The 16,058-nt window shown below is 43.3% G+C and overlaps 1 protein-coding gene across 2 annotated transcripts in view; it reads left to right on the forward strand.

The window, feature by feature from the left end:
- The window catches only part of PUS10 (pseudouridine synthase 10), an 86,714-nt gene that overhangs the window by 22,563 nt on the left and 48,093 nt on the right, over positions 1-16,058 (forward strand). For both annotated transcript variants that reach the window (XM_054021754.1, XM_054021753.1), the window contains exon 4: positions 4,090-4,176. In XM_054021754.1, coding sequence (XP_053877729.1) covers positions 4,090-4,176 — 87 coding nt within the window. The remainder of the gene's footprint in view (positions 1-4,089; positions 4,177-16,058) is intronic.

Genomic DNA, 16,058 nt, shown 5'->3' on the forward strand with positions numbered 1-16,058 from the left:
GTCCTCACGTTCACTGGCTTCTTTCCTATACTTGGAAACTGTTTCCTTCCACTCATTCAGATGAGCTCTGTCACTGCGGCTGGATTCCATAATTTCAGAAAACATCTCGTCTCGCGTTCTCTTCTTACGACGCCTTATCTGTGATAACCTTCGGGATGGAGGAGGGAGGCTTGAGGAATTTGCAGCTGCTGTAGGGAGAGGAAAAAAGAGAGAATTGTTTAAAAAGCTACATTTTGCAGAACAATGCTTATACTCTTTCACGGTGACCAACACTATTCACATTACATAGCACATGTGATTTCTGTGCAAGGTCGCATTTTGCCTCTTAATGCTGAGTGCCTGTGGCTTTGCTGCTAGAGATCACAGGTCTGGGCAACAGAATTCGGCTTGCATGCGGCCATGGTAAGCCATTGTCTTACAGCTTCTGCGCCCTCCTTTCCCACATACCAAGCATAGCCTGTAGAGTGCTGCGGTTTTTCTGTTAACATTCAGCAGCAGCAGAAAACAAACTAACCACCCCCGCCTCTCGCCATGAATTCTCTGGGATGATCGCTGTACCCCTCCCCCCCACCGCGTGGCTGGTATCAGGGAAGATCCCTGCAGGCACCAAACTAACCCCCCCCCCCCCCCCCCCCCCGCCGCCGCCCCACTCCCGCCATGAATTCTCTGGGATGATCACGGTACCCTTCCCCCCATCGCGTGACTGGTAACAGGGAAGATCCCTGCTAGCCAAACACAAAAAACTCAGGGCCAATTTCCCATCTGCGCTTGGCTAACTGCAGGGAAGGATTTATTTTCCGCCACAGGCAAACAGCCCAGTAGGAACAGCCACCTCTGTCCCCTTAATTAAGTTCCCATATTTCAACCAGGTTACCAGGAGTGATATCACTCTCCTGAGGATTACACAACAAGATAAAGAACGGATGTTGCTTGAATGCCAGCAAACACCAGGACCATACGCTGCCAGGCTTTGTCAGGCAATGATACCAGATTACTTGCTGCAAGCATGGCGTGGTCAAGTGTCCTACCATGGAGGAGGGAATAAGGATGCACTGCCCAGAAACCTTCTGGCAAGGCTTTCGGAGTACCTCCAGGAGAGCTTCATGGAGATGTCCCTGGAGGATTTCCGCTCCATCCCCAGACACGTTAACAGACTTTTCCAGTAGCTGAACTGACCGCGAATGCAAAGTCAGGCAAAGTAATCATTAAAAACTGTTTGCTTTTAAAACAAGTTTTATATTTTAAAAGGTAAACTCACCTGAGGTCCCTTCCATGGGGTCAGAGTCTTGGGTACTGGCTTGGGAGGGTACTTCAGTCAGGGTGAGAAAAAGATCCTGGCTGTTGGGGAGAACGGAGTGCTGTGTGCTCTCTGCAAGCTCATCCTCATCCTCCTCCTCCTCCTCTCCCCCATCGGCAGAATCCTCAGGCGTCGCTGATGAGACTATCCCCGACCCAGAATCCACGATCACAGGTGGGGTAGTGGTGGCAGCCCCCCCTAGAATTGCATGCAGCTCGGCGTAGAAGCGGCATGTCCGCGGCTCTGACCCGGAGCGACCGTTTGCCTCCTTTGTTTTTTGATAGGCTTGTCTGAGCTCCTTGACTTTCACGCGGCACTGCTCAGAGTCCCTATTGTGGCCTCTCTCCATCATGCCCTTGGAGATTTTTTCAAAAGTTTTTGCATTTCGTCTTTTAGAACGAAGTTCTGCAAGCACTGAATCCTCTCCCCATACAGCGATCAGATCCAGTACCTCCCTCACGGTCCATGCTGGTGCTCTTTTTCGATTATCAGCCTGCATGGTTACCTGTGCTGATGAGCTATCTGTGGTCACCTGTGCTCTCCACGCTGGGCAAACAGGAAATGAAATTCAAATGTTCGCGGGGCTTTTCCTGTCTACCTGGCCAGTGCATCCGAGTTTAGATTGCTGTCCAGAGCGGTCACAATGATGCACTGTGGGATAGCTCCCGGAGGCCAATACCATCGAATTGCGGCCACACTATCCCTAATTCGAAATGTTAAAATAGATTTTGGCGCTACTCCGCTCGTCGGGGTGGAGTACAGAAATCGATTTAAAGGGCCCTTTACATCGAAATAACTAGCGTCGTTGTGTGGACGGTTGCAGGGTTAATTCGAATTAAAGCTGATAAATCCGAATTAAAGTCGTAGTGTAGACCAGGCCTAATACTTAGGGTTGGCAGCACTTGAGGGGAGAGAGGAAGGGTGGTAGGGGCCGTGACCGTTACGTGTGGGGGATGGGTAGGAGACGTGCAGGGTGAGAGGAGAGGCAGCAGCAGCATTTGCTTTTGATTGCTGTTGGGATTTTCACTCCCTTCTTCAGGCCTGGGCATTGGGGAGCAACGCTGGGATATTCTTTTCCCAATTTGCGGGTGGGATACCACTGGGATTTTCACTCTTCCCAGCGAGGAGAAGCAACAATGGTAGTTGAGAGGAGAGGGAGCCCACCGGAGGCGAATAGATGCCTCCTAAGGAAGGAGCTCACCTGTGCAACAGGCTTCGCTCAATGCGTGGGGCCTGCCAAAGGAGGTAATGACCATATATTCTGTACCTATGGACATACTGTATCTGGGTAAAAAAGGGAAAGATAGGAAAGACACAGTCTGCCTGCTAGTTTTTTTGGGCTCTGATGCTGCCTCTTATATTTGTAAAAATTACACACTAATCTTGAGATAATGTAGGCATTTGCTTTTAAAATAAAAGAGAGAGTATTTTATCTCGGGTAATTCATAATCTTCAAAGTAATAAAGTAATATGTTTGTGAGTGTACTATCCTAAGGACTTCTGCATTTGCGTTATTGTAGAATTGCAACAGCGAGAGATGGAATTAGACTATATTTGTTTCATTCCTCTACCACTGTGGGGTTGCTCCCTTCAATAAGTGTTATTTAGGCTTGCAAGGATTAGATTTTTTTTTGTAAATGTCAATTTCACTGTATACACATAAACCAATGAAAAAATATATTCATTAATAATAATCTAAATTTACAGATAGGCAAAGTAAGAAAAATGCTGCTTGAGAACTTATTAGAGTTTAATTTAAGGATATTAACTCTGTATATTTGTGATGTGATGTTGACAATTTGTGTTTTAATAGTTACAAAGTTTTAACTTTTTGAATTGCAGTGTCTACTGCCATTAAATAATTACCAAGTGTTGCTCTGAAATATTCCTCTTAATGAATATTCTTTCTTAATTAATAGTAATATAAAAATAATGTACTGTAAGCAGTCACAGTAGCAAATTAGGCCAGACTTTAGGCAAATCTAATTTAATGCATCAGAATTTTTTAAAATTAATCATAGCTTGTACCTTAAAGTAGACCTAGTTAAAGTTTTAGAAGATAACCATGTTTTTGCTCTTCCTTTCCAAAACTGGGTGTTTAAACAAGGTTTAAAAAAGGTGGCCATTAGTGAAAAGTGAATGGAGTTCAAATAGTTTAAAAATCTATTTTACTAGGGTGCCTTGTGTGGGGCAAAATAGATTCAAAGCATAGAAGCTCCTTCACTGGAGGTTTTCAAAAGGAAGCGGCTGGATAGCCATCTGTTTTGGATGGTTTAAACACAACAAATCCCGCACCTTGGCAGGGGGTTAGACTAGATGACCCTTGCGGTCTCTTCTAACCCTGTGATTCTATGATTATCTGACTCTCCCTTTCCCCCAGTTTTACACAGCTTTGAAAAATTTAGATAGCTAAAAATTGAAAAAAAAATGTTTAAACATAAACATCTATATTATCCCTTGAAATTTTTTTTTAAAATCTAATTCTGCCAAGCCTAGTCTTATTTTTATGATTCGCTTCAACATAAAATATTGAGTTGGGTTTCTTTTATAGTAGCATAACAATGAGGGTTTACTGTGACAATAATATAAAATCTGCCTGCCAAGTTACAGTCCTTAAAGAAACCTAAAAAACCCTGTCTCTAACTGGGTAGGATTTAGTGAGCTTATGGTCATTTTATATGTGAATGTATACCAAAAAGTAATGCTATAGAACGTTTGCACTAGAATAAAGAATATCATAAAAGATTATCAGTTTAACTCCCTTACTGAGGATTCATATCCTTCTCTTTTAGGTGTGCCAAAAGGTTAATTCTGCTGAGTACCAGTTTACTAGCTTTGTATTTTCTGTGTCGCTCCCACCACAGTTGTCCGTTAGAGAGGTAAGTGTTTACAGATACTTCTATTGACCATTGTAACTTAAACGTGTAAGAACAAAGAATGTGCCCTGGGAACATAAGAAGTGGAGAAGGCTTACATTTAATTGATTTTGCTTCAAAATAAAATAGTACCTTTAAATATGCACTAAAAATAAAGAATAAATTAAGCAATGCTATTTTTAATCATGAAGTCTTTTTCAGAAATGATTAGAGAAAGACTGTAGTCTTTTTTAAAGTCTATCCTCCCATTCCTCCTGCCAAGTATTATTTTAATTAAAAAGATATCTAAATGACTCCAGTATTCAGTGGATGAGTTTCTTTAAATCTGAAAACTAAAAGGAGTTTCTTCAAAACCTTGGTGTATAGTTCCCTTTGGTGAAGACTTGAGCACTACAGTGTGGATTGTCTCGGGGAAGGAACAGCACAGCTGGTACCTTTCCTGAAATAGATGGTAATTGGTAGTGCAGAATACAAATGAAAGAATTTGAAGATGAACTCTAGCTGTGTAACATTGTAAAAGAGGTAAAAGTACATATTTTATTTTAGTAGACTTCCTGGCTACTTGACTCATGCTTTATTGGAAATCTAGATGAATGCAGTTGTGAAGTACTAAAATTTGTGGACAGTCTAGTCAAATTTGAACTGTTTACATTCCTATCCTCGTGTTTAGAAAATAGCAGAATATGGACAGATGTGACACTGCAATAATTTTGGGCAAATCAACAGATTACAATATATAGTGGTAATGAAAACTATTGCTGTATTAAGTATATTAGTTACAACATGTTTTATAGTGTGCATCTGCCTTCTGTTCTAAACTGGCGTTGAGATTAACTGTTGTGAATGGCAACCTATAAATACTTAAGATAAATCTCTTCTTATCTAAGGTGGAGTACAATTTTTCAGTAAACATAGTGGGATGAAGGTCCTGGACGTTAGTGATCATTAGAGAACCTGTGGCATTTTTACTAAGATTAAGGGTGTTATTTCTTGTATCTTGGGCAAATTCCAGTGTAGGTAATTACATAGGTCCAGAGCCACAAAGGTACTTAGGTGCCTAAACCCCAGATTTAGGCACTTAAGTATTGAGTTTAGGCAGCTAAATCCCAGTTTTGGCTCCACTGCCTTCCACAAAACTCCTGCCAAATCCAGTAGGCATCTAAACTCATTCAGCACCTAAGTTTTCAGGGTAAAAGTTCCCTAGTTTCTTCTTTGAGTAGATGCAGCAGTGTGTTCCGCTCAGGTGTTTGCGCGCCCAGCTCACGAGAGCCAGAAAATTTTGCCTAGCAGTACACGTAGGAGACGGTGTTTGTGCCTCATGCTCATAACCCCTCCCCTGGCTATCTGAGATGGTGCCACCTTTGCCCCCCGCAGTTCCTTTTTACCACCCGTGACTGGAGTCCGAGCTCTGTGTGGTTCTTAACATCACAGTATCTCACTATCTTAGTGTTTTTTTCCTAGTTGTGTATAGTTAGCTAGCACCATTAGTGTTAGATTTAGTGTTAGAGTTAGTTAAGTTTTTGCCTGGTGACTCACTCACCAAGGTTTAGACATGATCCATCCTGTGAAGAGGCGATCCCCACACTTGGTGTTTGCTGTGCTTGGGCGTTCCTGGTAGCGATATCATCTGTAAAGAGAATCTGAGTTGCAGGCTCTGATGGCAGAGCCTCCTTATACACAATTCTCCAAAGACAATGTAAATTTATGGCCACACCCAAACTTTTGTCTAAGGTGGTTTCTCAGTTTCATTTGAACCAGGTGATATATTTTTACCTGTGCTCTTTCCTAAGCCGCATTCATCTCTAGAGGAGTGGCATCTCCATGTGTTAGATGTCAGATGATGTCTGGCTTTCTACTTGCATATGACTAATCCGTTTCATGCTTCGCTTAGCCTGTTTGTGTCGTATGTGAATCATATGAAGGGGCAAGAGGTCTCTTCACAAATGATCTCTACATGGATAACATCCAGTAGACGATTGCTAGCTTGGGTAGAGCGGTCCTGCAATCCTTGCTTAGATAGACTCCGAGCCCCACCTTCTAGGATGGTAGTGCTTGTGAGTCACCTAAGTGGAATACATGTCTGCATTTACTCAAAGAAGAAAAAATGGTTACTTATCTGTATTGTTACTGTTGTTCTTCAAGATGTGATGCAGAGGCATATTCCACGGCCCACTCTCCATCCCCTCTGCATCGGAGTCCAGTCTCTGGGCATTCAGTGAGGGGTAGTTGAGGCTGTGCTGCTTCATATAGCCTGGGGAGGAGCTATGAGCACAAGGCGTGAGCACCACCTCCCATGGGTACCGGTAGGCAACATTCTCTGGTTCTGGTGTGCTGGGCATGCACACACCTAAGCGGAATACAAGTCTGCGTCACATCTCTAAGAACAACAGTTACAGTACAGGTAAATAATCTTTTTTTCCTGTGTTTCTGCTTCTGAGCGTGTGCTCTCTCTGAACTGCCTCCCTCTAGGCATCCGGACACACTTAAGCCCACAAGCAATTCATGAGCTAGGGAAGATAGTTATTCGACCACATGCAGGACCGATCCGATAAGTGTGGTCAGAGGCTGCTTACTGGATTGGGTCTCATTCAAAATCTGGCCAGACGAGATAGAGGTGATGCTGGTGCCCACTTCATAACTTTTATCTTATTGTTAGAGCACTCTTCTTGCAGTGAGGAGAGAATTGAATCTGGGTCACATCCTAGGTCAATGCTCTAACTACTGGGCTGAATGTTAAGGTGGGCAGCACCTAAGTTCCCTCTAAGCTGCGTGGCCACGCAGCTGCCTATTAAGACCTGCACAGAGGCTCAGGGCTGTGGCAGGGACAGGCGCCCCTCCCCGCCAGCCCCAGCACAGACCTGCTGTGGCCGGGGGAGAGGCACCCCTCCCCGCCAGCCCCAGCGCGGACCTGCTGCGGCCGGGGGAGAGGCGCCCCTTCCCACTGGTCCCAGTGCGGATTTACCACAGCCAGTGGAGAGGTGTCCCTCCCCCAGCCCCAAGATGGATCTGTCCCGGACTTTCCATGGCCAGGGGAGAGGTGCCCCTGCCTGCCGGCCCCAGTGCGGATTTGCCATGGTAGGGGAAGAGGTGCCCCTCCCCCAGCCCCAACATGGACCTGCTCCGGACTTGCTGCGGTCAGGGGAGAGGAGCCCCTCCTTCGGCCCGGCCCAGGCCCGCCAGAGCTGCCATAGCTGGGGAAAGGTGCCTCTCCTCTTGCCCCGAGCTGCTGCAGGGTGGAGTCCTCTCTCCCCACTGCAGTCCCAGGGCAGCCTGCACCCCCAAACTCCTCATCCCTGGCGCCACCCCAGAGCCCGCATCCCAACCCTCTGCCCCAGCCCTGAGCCCCTTCCCGCACCCCAAACCCCTCATCTCCGGCCCCACGCCAGAGCCTTCACTCCCTGCACCCAACCTTCTGCCCCAGCCCTTAGCCCCCTCCTGCACCCTGAACCCGTCATCCCTGGCCCCACCCCAGATTCTACACTCCTACCCTCGGCCCCAGCCCTGAGTCCCCTCCCACACTCCGAACCCCTCGGCCCCACCCCCACCACATGAATTTTATTATGTGCACCAATATGAAGGTGATATGTCACATAACAAAATTCAGTCCGCACATGGACGTAAAAAGTTAGAGGGAACACTGGGCAACACCATCTTCATCTCCTCCTCCAGTTGTTTTGTGTGGAGCAAGATAGGCGCCTCATTCCCATGGGAAACACCTTAGGCATTTAAGCCATCTGACTTGAGATGGTAGGTTCTCATTTGTGGATTGCTAAATTAATATAGACTCCTCCCTGCAGCTAAGACATTGGTACCTATCGCTGAGAGAAAAGTGAGGCTTAGCAAACCTCCATCCGGGTGGCATCTCCCATTGGCTAGCTTAGGCGGTTCTGCACCTAGCGTGCTGGCTTTTGTGGATCCCATTCTAAGACTCCTATCTCTCCCCATGCATTGCTTAGGTGCCTAACTCAGGCTTTGTGGATTGGAGCGTTGTTCCTGTGATTTTCTTGGCACCAAAAAATTAGGTGCTGTGACACTTAGCGTTGCAACACTTAAGTCCTTTTGTGGATCCCACCCATTCTGCCTACCTAAAATCCCTCTGAAATTCCAGTTGGCTGTAGGATTCTTTTTCACTTCCCATTCTAAATGGCCAAGTTAAGGTCAGTGTGTACTGTCCAACAGCTGCCGTACCTGGTAGACTAACACAAAAACAAGTTGTCTTGTAATCTTGTTGGCCTGATTTCTTCCTCTGACCTTTGCATGGTCCTGTTATTATACTGAAAGGAGATTACTCAACAAGCATTCTACAAGATGGTTGAAAATGGGAGCACGGATTTATCCAAGCAGGTTCTTTGGATATCTGTAAAATGTCAGGCACCTTGGCTAAGATTTCTGAAAAATGGATGCCTGTAGGTTGGCTCCTAAGTCCATATTTAGGCACTTAAATAAGGGGCCTGATTTTCAAAAGTGTGGTGTACCCAGTAATTCCCATTAACTCAGCCCTTTCCCTCTCCCTCATCTGCCTTCCATGCCCCATTGCTCCTCACTCCAGTAACTGTCTTATCCCTCATTGGGACAAAAATAAAGTGATGGGCTGAACTGGGGGTTAAAATCGCAACTCTTGGTGTTATGTCATCAGGTCCCTGCATCATCCACTAAAATATATTATTCAAAGAGCTACACACAGCTTGGCAGCTCTAGTTGAGTTGAGTTTGTCTTGTCACTCAAAATCTTATTTAATGGCTCAACTATATAGAAGGGCAAGGAAATGATGCTGCTGCTGTTTTTTTCTTATGGGTCCTTGCAATAATGCCTCAGTAGAGGGCATCATTGCATTGCAATTCTGTCTCAGTGATGCTTTGACATTAGTTTAAGCAAGTAGAGTAATTGTTGCAAAGCAGATGGAAACAAGCTTGGCTGCAAATGGGAAAAAAATAGTTTGTACTCACATGGGTTCCCTTTGTTGACTTGAACTGCTGCATGCTGTCTAGTCCCCAGTACACCAAGCTTACAGTCGGATGCGAGCTGGGGAGATTGAGTTGGCAAATCAAGAATTCAGACCAACAAATGTGTATCTTTCCTCTTATGATGTTATAGTATTTTGTAAGTCATATTTCCATTAAAGATGATGTATTTTAGGATTCTTTTATTTATATTGCATTAGCATGTATTATTCTGGAAAGCAGCAAATACTATAACATTGTCCATACCAGAATACTTTGTGCTGTAAAGATGCAATTCCTCTCTCAATTCTTCTTTCATACTTTACTACACAAGAACATAAATTGTTTTAGGATAGAAAGACACCTCCAGACATCCTTCCTTTTGTTAACCATTTGTGTGGCACAGAATGTTTTCAGCATGTAAAGTTCTTTTCAGACAACTGCTAAAGAAGTTTTCAGGTGCTGCCTTTTGATAATATACTAACTGTAATTAACCACCATAGTTCTCATCCTGCCAAGGATAAAACATAGGACAAAGGCCCAAAATGAAGGACACAAAGCAGTGCCACAAATTTGAAATTACATAGGATTAGTATCTTTAATACACCTCTACCCCGATATAACGCGACCCGATATAACACGAATTCGGATATAACGCGGTAAAGCAGTGCTCCGGGGGGGCGGGGCTGCGCACTCCAGTGGATCAAAGCAAATTCGGTATAACGCGGTTTCACCTATAACGCGGTAAGCTTTTTTGGCTCCCGAGGACAGCGTTATATCGAGGTAGAGGTGTATTAAAAAGTCTTCTCTACCCTCAGTTTCATGAATCAGCATTCCTGTTGCAAATAAATCATGAGTAAGAACGCCAGGTTTGTGGGGAACAAATATGTTTGAATAGGAAATGAATCATGCCTTTTCATAAGGGAGAAAGTTAAAATGTTAATTGCTCCTTGTGTAAAAAATTCTAGAGAAATTATCATCTGGCCTTCCTCTAGCTTAAGTTGTGATCCACTATCCTGGCACATGACATTCATGCAAATAGGCTTGTCATATCTGTAGTCATTACTCCCTACAGAACTGTGTATACCTCTTGGAATTTCCCCGCTTCATCTTTTTTCTAATAAGGTGGCTGGGACTGGGCACAGTATATCATATCTGGCTCCCATAGTCCCTGAGACAGTATTAGAATAAAAATATTCATGTTGTAATCAACACAATAAACTTTTGGCTGCCAGGCATGTGCTCAGACCACACTCCCTTGTCTCTCCATCTACCTGAATCTCTTGACTAGTGGTCCTCTTAATTGGAACAGGCCAGCAGCAGAGAAGTTGGTAACTCCTGATTCTGGTGCAATTTATTTAAGGCTTTCACTTTTGAAGTCAGGAGAGAAGATATGAAATTTGACTCATGATAGCACTTAACATAGTTAACTCCCTTGGGAAACTTTCTTAGAAACCACTAGCTTGTAATTTTTTACATTTTCTCCCCTATTTTGGAGGTGCAACTACAATTATGTGAATGAATAAAACCCCAGAAATACTATCTAAAATGAGGATGTGTAAATCTGTATCTAACAAGTGCTGCAGTACAGTATTCTGCAGTCAACATATTCTCTCATTCAAATGTATATTCTTCATTACTATTGTAGACTGTTTTAATTTATAATTTAACATGAGTCATTATGCAAACAATATTAAGATGTACTTCATGTATCTTGTGAGGCACTCTTAATCATATACTATATATATACACAGTATAATGAATCAGATGGTGTGTGTTCAGGTAAACAATATTCTATCAGTACAACTACATTTTTCTTCAGTAATGATTTAGTGGGTGAATCGGTTAGTACAGGGGTCGGCAATGTTCGGCACATGGCTCGCTAGGGTAAGCACCCTAGCGGGCCAGGCCAGTTTATTTACCTGCTGACGCGGCAGGTTCGGCCGATCGCGGCCCCCACTCGCCGCCGTTCGCCGTCCCGGGTCAATGGGGGCGGCAGGAAGCGGCGCGGGCCGAGGGATGTGCTGGTTGCGGCTTCCCGCCTCCCCCATTGGCCCGGGATGGCGAACTGCGGTGAGTGGGGGCCGCGATCGGCCGAACCTGCCGTGTCAGCAGGTAAATAAACTGGCCCGGCCTGCTAGGGTGCTTACCCTGGCGAGCCGCGTGCTGAACGTTGCTGACCCCTGGGTTAGTATATTGTGTGTCTAACAAAATCTTAAGCATTCTTATTCCCTACTCCAATATTTCTTGCATTGGTTTAAAGATCCCTATTTCATGACAGGCCAAACTCTATGCTTATTCTTTCAGAAAGGCTGAGGGTAGGCCTAACTAAAGGATGTAAAGGGCATTTATATTATTCAGTCCATCCACCACTGTGTGGGTGAAAGTGACCTATGAAATCATTCTTTCCATCACTGAGGGAGTGATACATCCTCTGGCAAATATTATACTGACCTGACGCTTGGTCTTAGCCAAAAGGCCTACCAGTCCTGACCGTGTCCCTTTAAGTTTGATATACTTTCTCAAATCCCTTTATTAGATTTTTTGTGTAGGGATTTTTTTCCAATAGGGACTGGTTAGTTTATTTTACAAAGATTTTTTTAAAACACCATATCCAGATATTAAGTCAAGAGAGCCCAGGAGAGTGACGAGAATGAGACAACTAGAGAACTGACTTTAGATTTTCCCCTTCCCAGCAGAATTTGTCAACAAAACTCTTACTGAGTTTGGTTGGAGCTATGCCCATGAAAGGACTACAAGATTGGGCCTCTAGAATTTCTATTGATACAGTGGGTGCTTTTAGGTTGAACAGCTGTTTGCTTAAATCCACTTTCTTCTCTTTCCCACTAACAAAAAAAAGTATGGCTTATTAAAATTGACCATCATAAGAACATAAGAATGGCTGTACCGGGTCAGACCAAAGGTCCATCTAGCCCAGTATCCTGTCTATCGACAGTGGCCAATGCCAGGTGCCCCAGAGGGAGTGGACCTAACAGGCAATGATCAAGTGATCTCTCTCCTGCCATCTATCTCCATCCTCTGACAAACAGAGGCTAGGGACACCATTCCTTGCCAATCCTGGCTAATAGCCATTAATGGACTTAACCACCATGTGGTTTATCCAATTCTCTTTTAAACGCTGTTATAGTCCTAGCCTTCACAACCTCCTCTGGTAAGAAGTTCCACAAGTTGACTGTGCGCTGCGTGAAGAAGAACTTCCTTGTATTTGTTTTAAACCTGCTGCCTATTAATTTCATTAGGTGACCCCTAGTTCTTGTATTATGGGAATAAGTAAATAACTTTTCCTTATCCACTTTCTCCACATCACTCATGATTTTATATACCTCTATCATATCCCCCCTTAGTCTCCTCTTTTCCAAGCTGAAGAGTCCTAGCCTCCTTAATCTCTCCTAATATGGGACCCATTCCAAACCCTTAATCATTTTAGTTGCCCTTTTCTGAACCTTTTCTAGTGGCAGTATATCTTTTTTGAGATGAGGAGACCACATCTGTATGCAGTATTTGAGATGTGGGCGTACCATCGATTTATCTAAGGGCAATAATATATTCTCAGTCTTCTTCTCTATCCCCTTTTTAATGATTCCTAACATCCTGTTTGCTTTTTTGACCGCCTCTGCACACTGTGTGAACATCTTCAGAGAACTATCCATGATGACTCCAAGATCTTTTTCCTGACTCATTGTAGCTAAATTAGCCCCCATCATATTGTATGTATAGTTGGGGTTATTTTTTCCAATGTGCATTACTTTACATTTATCCACATTAAATTTCATTTGCTATTTTGTTAACCAATCACTTAGTTTTGTGAGATCTTTTTGAAGTTCGTCACAGTCTGCTTTGGTCTTAACTATCTTGACAGTTTAGTATCATTTGCAAACTTTGCCACCTCACTTTTTACCCTGTTCTCCAGATCATTTATAAATAAGTTGAATAGGATTGGTCCGAGGACTGACCTTTGTGGAACACCACTAGTTACCCCTCTTCATTCTGAGAATTTACCATTAACTCCCACCCTTTGTTCCCGGTCTTTTAACCAGTTATCAATCCATGAAAGGACCTTCCCTTTTATCCCATGACAGTTTAATTTACGTAAGAGCCTTTGGTGAGGGACCTTGTCAGCAAGGGAGGTCTAGGTTGGACATTAGGAAAAAGTTCCTAACTGTCAGGGTGGTTAAACACTGGAACAAATTGCCTAGGGAGGTTGTGGAATCTCCGTCTCTGGAGATATTTAAGAGTAGGTTAGATAAATGTCTATCAGGGATGGTCTAGACAGTATTTGGTCCTGCCATGCGGGCAGGGGACTGGACTCGATGACCTCTCGAGGTCCCTTCCAGTCCTATAATCTATGAATCTATGAAATCTAAGTACACTATGTCCACTGGATCCCCCTTGTCCACATGTTTGTTGACCCCTTCAGAGAACTCTAATAGATTAGTAAGACACGATTTCCCTTTACAGAAACCATGCTGACTATTGCTCAACTGTTTGTTTTTCTATGTGTCTGATGATTTTATTCTTAACTATTGTTTTGACTAATTTGCCCGGTACCGACATTAGACTTACCGGTCTGTAATTGCCGGGATCACCTCTAGAGCCCTTTTTAAATATTGGCGTTAGATATGGTAGTAAGTCATTGATAGCTTTTCTTTTCCAAAGATGGACTGACTTCCTGCTAGAAGCCTAGTCAGTAGAACTCAGTCTTTACAAGACTGTTTTTGGAGAGTCTTGTATCTTCTTGTGACTGTAGGCCTAATCCAAAAGAGCCCAGTGGAAAGATTCCAGTTGATTTCACTGGGTTTTTGGATCAAGTCGTTAGTGATGTAGTCGTTTACCTGTGGTGTAGAAAATGGGATTCACGGTGAATGGGAGCATAGGCAAGATTGAAGGTATAATGTGTTAAACAATTATTGCAATCTGTTTATCCAGTAGAAAGACATGTCACACCAATAAAGGAAATGGAGTCCTAGGGGAATGCACCTCGAAAAGTGATCAGCTTATTTTACTGATGTTTAGGAAAGGGATGCTTTTGGAAGTTTGAGAAGATTGTGGCATAAGCAATTTTGTTCTGCTTTGAAGTCCTTCAGTTGATGTATCGCTTTCAATCAGATTGTAGACACATGTATTTTATAGATGCTCCACTGATTTCATTAGTGGTTGATCTTCTCTTAATGATGGAGAGTGGTCAAGTGCCCAGGCTGATTCTTTTATCTCTTTTGTTGACTTTTGATACCATTGACCATGAGGTCATGCTGACTCTACCTTGGACTGTGACTTCTTAGCTGGAAAACACAAGGTGGCGGTTTTGGATATTCTGCCCTGAGAAGTGACTCTCTGATCCAGGGAACGGCTAAATTATCCTAGTCAGTGTATGTGAGACTGATGGGGAGGGGGCCTGGGGTTGTTGTTATCAGCAGCATACAGATGCCGTGCAGCTCTCTCTCATTTTGGGGAGAGGTTACTTAGTGCAACTTCTCAGTAAGTGGGTATGTGTAGAGCAGCAGAACCTAGGATCCACAGATCTGTATGGAGCAACTGAAAATATTATGGTGAGCAGATAAAGGAGAGGTCTTACTCAAATCTCCCCATCTGCATACCTCAACACTCAAGGTGCAGATCTGAAGGGAATAAGTGAAACATTTATGTGAACCCTGAAATATTCTGTATTGCAAAAGCACCTGTGGCTTCTAACCAGCGTCACTTGCTCCACTCCCCAGCCTTCTTCTATCTTCACCCCATCCCCGTCCCACAAACCAGCAGTCTCAGCAGAAAATATGTGTGGTTTGACAAAAGGAGGCATGGCTTGGTGGGAGGATTAGGGTTTGGTGTCTGGCTAGGTATGCGGTTTACATCACATTTGTACACCTAGACGGGGATGATTTGATTTATTTTAAACAATGTAATGTATATATAGAATTAGGTTTAATATTCCATCAATAAAATTTTAGATATATTTGATGATTTTTGGATGTTAAGTTTCTTGTGATTTGCATTTGATTTGGATAGTCTAGGTACACTTCTAATTATAATAGCAGTAACAAGATTTAAAGTGTGTGCAGTCAATAGATGTAGCCTAAATTTCGAAAGTAACAAGACCTCAGCTAGGTATCCAACTTTATACTTAAAGGGATATGAGTTTTAGAGAACTAAATGCTGTTCCATATTATGCATCCGAAGAAGTGGGCTGTAGCCCACGAAAGCTTATGCTCTAATAAATTTGTTAGTCTCTAAGGTGCCACAAGTACTCCTGTTCTTTTTGCGGATACAGACTAACACGGCTGCTACTCTGAAACCTATTCCATATTGGTTGCTTTTGAGTCCCCCCTAGTCTACTACTACATAGATTTGGAATGCTACATAATTTAGCTTATTTTTAGTTTATTTTTAGTCCCCTTCCACCTATTCACTGACATCTACAGAATTTTTGTTCTATCTCTCTGGAAATGTTTGAAATGGGGAACTTCATTTTAACTCTTTATCCTAGAGCCAGTGTTGTCAGATGAGAAACCCGATTTGCTTTTCTCAAACTGAGAGGAATGAGATAGTCATTCAGAAGCTTGTATGTGTTCAGGACATCAGAATTTTCAAATGAGATGAGCAAAAATTCATTATAGTCAGAACTCCTGTTTTGTTTTTGGCCCCTCTTTCCCAGTTATTACTTCTGAAATGTCTTTGGCGACAGCATTTACAACAAAGTCATTTTTACTGGTCTTTCTTTTCAGATCAAATAAATCCAAGTTTCCCTTTATGGGCTAGTGTACCATGGCATTTAGCCATAAGCAAATCCTACACACACAAACCTACTTTATTCAATCAAGTTAAAGGCATTTCCTTCTTAGGCAGAGTTACAGCATCCTCATCAATTACTAATTTTATAAGTTAGGGTTTAACAGTTGAGGGCTTTATGCCCTTTTTGTTGCCCAGCTA

The sequence above is a fragment of the Malaclemys terrapin genome, chromosome 3 (genome assembly GCF_027887155.1).
Source record: "Malaclemys terrapin pileata isolate rMalTer1 chromosome 3, rMalTer1.hap1, whole genome shotgun sequence".
Taxonomy (NCBI): Eukaryota; Metazoa; Chordata; order Testudines; family Emydidae; genus Malaclemys; species Malaclemys terrapin.